At 48.1% G+C, this 4,048-nt stretch overlaps 1 protein-coding gene across 1 annotated transcript; it reads right to left on the bottom strand.

Annotated features, from left to right (window-relative positions):
• Positions 1-996: 996 nt before the first annotated feature.
• On the bottom strand, positions 997-3,404 carry foxj1b (forkhead box J1b). Its single transcript, XM_046069472.1, has 3 exons — positions 3,343-3,404; positions 2,497-3,096; positions 997-1,879 (listed from the first exon to the last, which is right to left on the bottom strand). The coding sequence occupies exons 2-3, from the start codon at positions 3,076-3,078 to the stop codon at positions 1,004-1,006; spliced, it is 1,458 nt and encodes a 485-aa protein (XP_045925428.1). The 5' UTR covers positions 3,079-3,096; positions 3,343-3,404; the 3' UTR covers positions 997-1,003.
• Between the last annotated feature and the right edge of the window lie 644 nt (positions 3,405-4,048).

The following is a 4,048-nucleotide window of genomic DNA, read 5'->3' as shown; positions in this document are numbered from 1 at the left end:
ATGTTCCTGCCTAGCTTCACGCTATAAACTTTACAGAATATATATTAAAATTGACTATATAACAAAGTCATACATGACTGATTTCTAATCTCAGACTATGAATTTAAAGTTTTCTTATCTCCATTCTTGCTCTGGTAACTGCTCTTTCATCATTTCACAACATTGACAGTTGAGATGAATGGCTGATTTCACTGCATGTTAGTAAAATAAAAAAAGCTTAATGCTAATGTAGCAAAATAGACTCAGGTGAATCTTCTCAGTCCCATAGTGACAGTGCTTGTTTGTTAAGAGTGCCTTGAAGGAGGGTGGTCAGGTTTTCTTCTGTCAATGCCATAAATTCATCAAAAAACCCCAGAGCAACAAATAGCTGCATTTCAATCCAGTTCAGCACTCATTTGAATACATTCTCTTATTACCAGCTGCCGGACATTTGAGCTGTTATAGTTCCAGAAAATCCAACTTAAAGGACAAGAATGTCTTGTTGTCTGCACACAGCCAAGTTTTCTTCATTTTTCTTCCATCTGAAGAAACTTGTTAATCCTTCACAGTCCACATCAAACTTTGATTTGGTTTATGAAAATTACTCTGTTGTGTTGTCATTTCATTTTCCGGATATATCAGTGTTGTGCCATGTTACAGACTATTTCCTGTCAATCAGCTGACACCCTTAAGGAAGAAATGGGAGTCTATGCCAGGAGATAAGGCAGTAATCATGTTGCCCAACATATTTTTATAGTCAGATCAATCTTTGTTAGCTGTGTTCACAGTTTCAGTTCAAGATAGATTTGACATTATCATGTTTGTAACAGGACAAGTAAATTTACAAAAAATAAATTACAAATGCAGTTTACTGCAGACAGATTGGAGGGAATGCAGAAGTAACTGGACTGTAGTTCTAACTGTCACCACTGTTATCCTTTTGGGGTTAATATAGGGTTGGACCAGTAACCAGAGATGTTCAGGTCACTCAGTTTAAATAATCAGGAGTCAAGGAAGTTTGGGGTCACAGATAGGCCTCCACTCGTTCCCATGGGTGCATCTCTGTGAAGAATCCCTCGCACAGGCCAAAGCCCTGATCCAGAGTCAGAGGTATTGTCTGAGCCTCTTCTTTGATCTCCTCCCAGGGTTGCAGCACCGTCCCCTCAGACTGCTCTGGGAACAGCGCGGAGGGCTCGTCGAACTGATGCAGGTGGTGGTGGCTTTGGAGCAGCTGGTCCTGGTCCAGCTGCTGCTGCGGATGCTGCTGCGGCACATGGAGCTCTCCCATATTGGCCGTGCAATCCATTAAAGCGGCGTTCAGCTCCATGTAACCGTAGGATTGATGGTGGCTCAGGTGCTGGCTCTGACCCATGATGTCCCCTCCTCCACACCACCTCCCCAGCCCCGCAGAGTGCTGCCTCCCCTGCATGGAAACCTCCATCTCGCAGCCCAGGGAGCTCAGCGCTGTGTTGATGTCCAAATCTTCAAAGGTGCTACAGTTCCCACTGAGAACGTCGTCGAACACGGATGCCAGGTCAAAGTCCCCCCTCAGCATGTCTGCTTTGTGGGCCTCTGTTGCCAAAAGAGGAGACTCAGTCAACCTCATTGCCTTGCTGTTGTTTTTAGAAGGCAGGTGCTTCCGTTTGCCGCCCACCCCTTGGTAAGGGCAGCCATCTTGAGTGCTGTGATAACCCTGAACCAGTTTGCTCTGTCTGTGGGTGCCACTGCTGCTGCTGTTGTAGTGGTTAGCAGACATCCTCCTGCGTTTGAAGATGCCATTGACAAACATGTCAGCATACTGTGGATCAATCTGCCAGAAGCCTCCCTTTCCCGGCTCATCTTTCTGTCTGGGGACCTTCTTGAAACACTTGTTGAGGGACAGGTTGTGACGAATCGAGTTCTGTGACAAAGACAAAAACACAAGGATAATTAACAAGATCCCATTGGCATTGAGCACATTTTAGTTAGTCATGCAAAAACTGAATGTGCCAGTTTGTCTTTGTAAGGGAGATGAGAAGAGAGAGAGAGGGGGGGGGGGTATTGTTGTTGTTTGTATAGGAAAGCAAATGTACCTAATGAGGCCTTCTAGTAACATGCAGCTCTGTGCATTTCAAACATGATCAGCTGTGCTTAGCTGCCATCTCTCTCAGGAGCCCTCATTAACACACACATGCACATTAGAGTGCTTTCTCCACCCCATCACCATTCCCCTCAGACAAAAACCCTGTATGAGCACTCTCTTGGAAGATGGAAATTTCTGAAACCCTTGTATTAAAAACCACTTGTCATGGAAATCAGCAAAGGCTGAAATTAGACTCTAATCCTGCTGGAGGTTTTTCAGATTCACACTATGGCCGATGATTTTTGTTTTCCCACACTGATAAAAGAAAGACCCTGTGGCATAAAGATGTGGTGTCTGATGGTGACACTGGGATCAATTGCTCACCCTTCTATCCCTCTCCTCGCCATTTATCTGACTCATCAATAATAGACAGAGGGTTAGACGGTCTCGGTTACCTGCCAGCTGGGCTCCGCGTGTCTGTAGTAGCAGAAATTCTCCGTTATCCAGTTATAGATGGTGGACAGTGTCACTTTGGGCTGTTTGCTGGCCTCCATGGCCATGCAGATGAGAGAAGCGTAGGAATAGGGCGGTTTGACTTTAGGGTTGCTTTTGTAGTCGACCTCAATAGGCGGGCTGGCCTGGATGAGGATCTGTGGGTAGCTGTTCGCCGGATGTGTGCAACTGGCGAACCGCGGTGCCGCGGTGGAGTCGCTACCAGAGGTGACGGGGCTCCCGAGGTACGGAGGCATGCCTGTGGCGGCAGTGTCCCCGGCCGGCGGGCTGGACGGAGAGTCGGTGCCACCTCTGGGGAAGCCGAACCGCTTGAGATACTGCTGGGCGGACGGGCAGCCCGGTCCAGCTCCGTTGGGTCGCTCCGGGTCCGCGCTGAGGATGGAGAAATTCTGGAGCCAGTGGAGGCTGGTGAGGCTGTCGTCCAGGGGGGCAGAGTCGGACCCGGTGACCGGATCCTCCGGGTGAACCGCCAGCCATTTCTCCTTAAACTTGTTGGCAATGTCGGGGCTCGTCAGAACCGGCATCCTGGCTTTGTGCGAGAGCTGAAGGCGGCAGAAGATCGTCAAATCGGCATTTAAAGTTTTGTTTAAATCTTGAGGTCAAAGGAAAAAGCAAAAGAAAACAGTTAGCCTAAAAAAATGCATCTAAATCACCCCCACAGCCAAATATCAAATAAATCGCCACTTAAGAAATAGGCTAGTGTTTGGTTAAAATATCCCAATAATATCCCAACAAGCAATAGCCTATATTAATCCCACATATTGCTAAATGATACGTAATTTCCCTACCTCCGGTGCAGCCTTCTGGAGAAGATCCTGTGTGTGTGCACCTGTTGCAGTCCGTCCCTGCCTCTTCTCTCTAAGGACTCAGCGGCGCATCCAGTCTCTGCGCAACAAGTGCTGCGGGGGGAGGGCGAGGAGCATCCAGCAGCAGCTCATACGGTGGAAAAAGGAGAAAAACGCCACTCAGGACACATCGGTGCCGACTCAGGCGAACGAGACTGTTACTCATTCAAACGCTCGGCTCTGTTTGAGTGTCGGTGGGAGGTCAAGACCTGAGAATGTTTGGAGGTGGCAAAATAAGTCGCTCATAAAGCCCGAGAGACTGCCCACCATCCCTTTAAACGCCTGAAGGGATTTCTGATTGGCTGACTATCCTTGCTTCTCCAGGTTCTGCTTTAACAGCCCTCTCTCTTTCTCTCTCTCCCTTCATGTAGGCTATGTGTATCAGTCACCAACTAACTAACTCACTCACGCACACACAAAAGGGGAGGTGGCACTCAAATGAATGAGTCGAATGAGTGCACTACAGGTTCACTGCAGAGAGAACAGTCAGTGTGTCCTTTATCTGCCTTTAATCATTATCTTCATCCCGGAAACAGGCTGAAATGTGACCTCTGTGTGGTGCTGGCGCTGAGGGGGAAAAAAACGCGCCGCAGGTCCCGCTTGGAGCGCACTTTTGCACCTGCATGGAAAGCAGGCCAATTTCACGGAT

This window comes from Micropterus dolomieu, linkage group LG14 (genome assembly GCF_021292245.1).
Source record: "Micropterus dolomieu isolate WLL.071019.BEF.003 ecotype Adirondacks linkage group LG14, ASM2129224v1, whole genome shotgun sequence".
Taxonomy (NCBI): Eukaryota; Metazoa; Chordata; class Actinopteri; order Centrarchiformes; family Centrarchidae; genus Micropterus; species Micropterus dolomieu.
The sequence above is the reverse complement of the archived record's forward strand: the minus strand, read 5'-3'. Positions and strand labels throughout refer to the sequence as shown.

Excerpts from the sequence above, each read along its gene's own strand:
- foxj1b (XM_046069472.1), bottom strand. The coding sequence starts at position 3,078 with ATGCCGGTTCTGACGAGCCCCGACATTGCCAACAAGTTTAAGGAGAAA. Across the intron at positions 1,880-2,496 it reads ACGCGGAGCCCAGCTGGCAG|AACTCGATTCGTCACAACCT; the intron begins GTAACCGAGACC and ends TCTTTGTCACAG.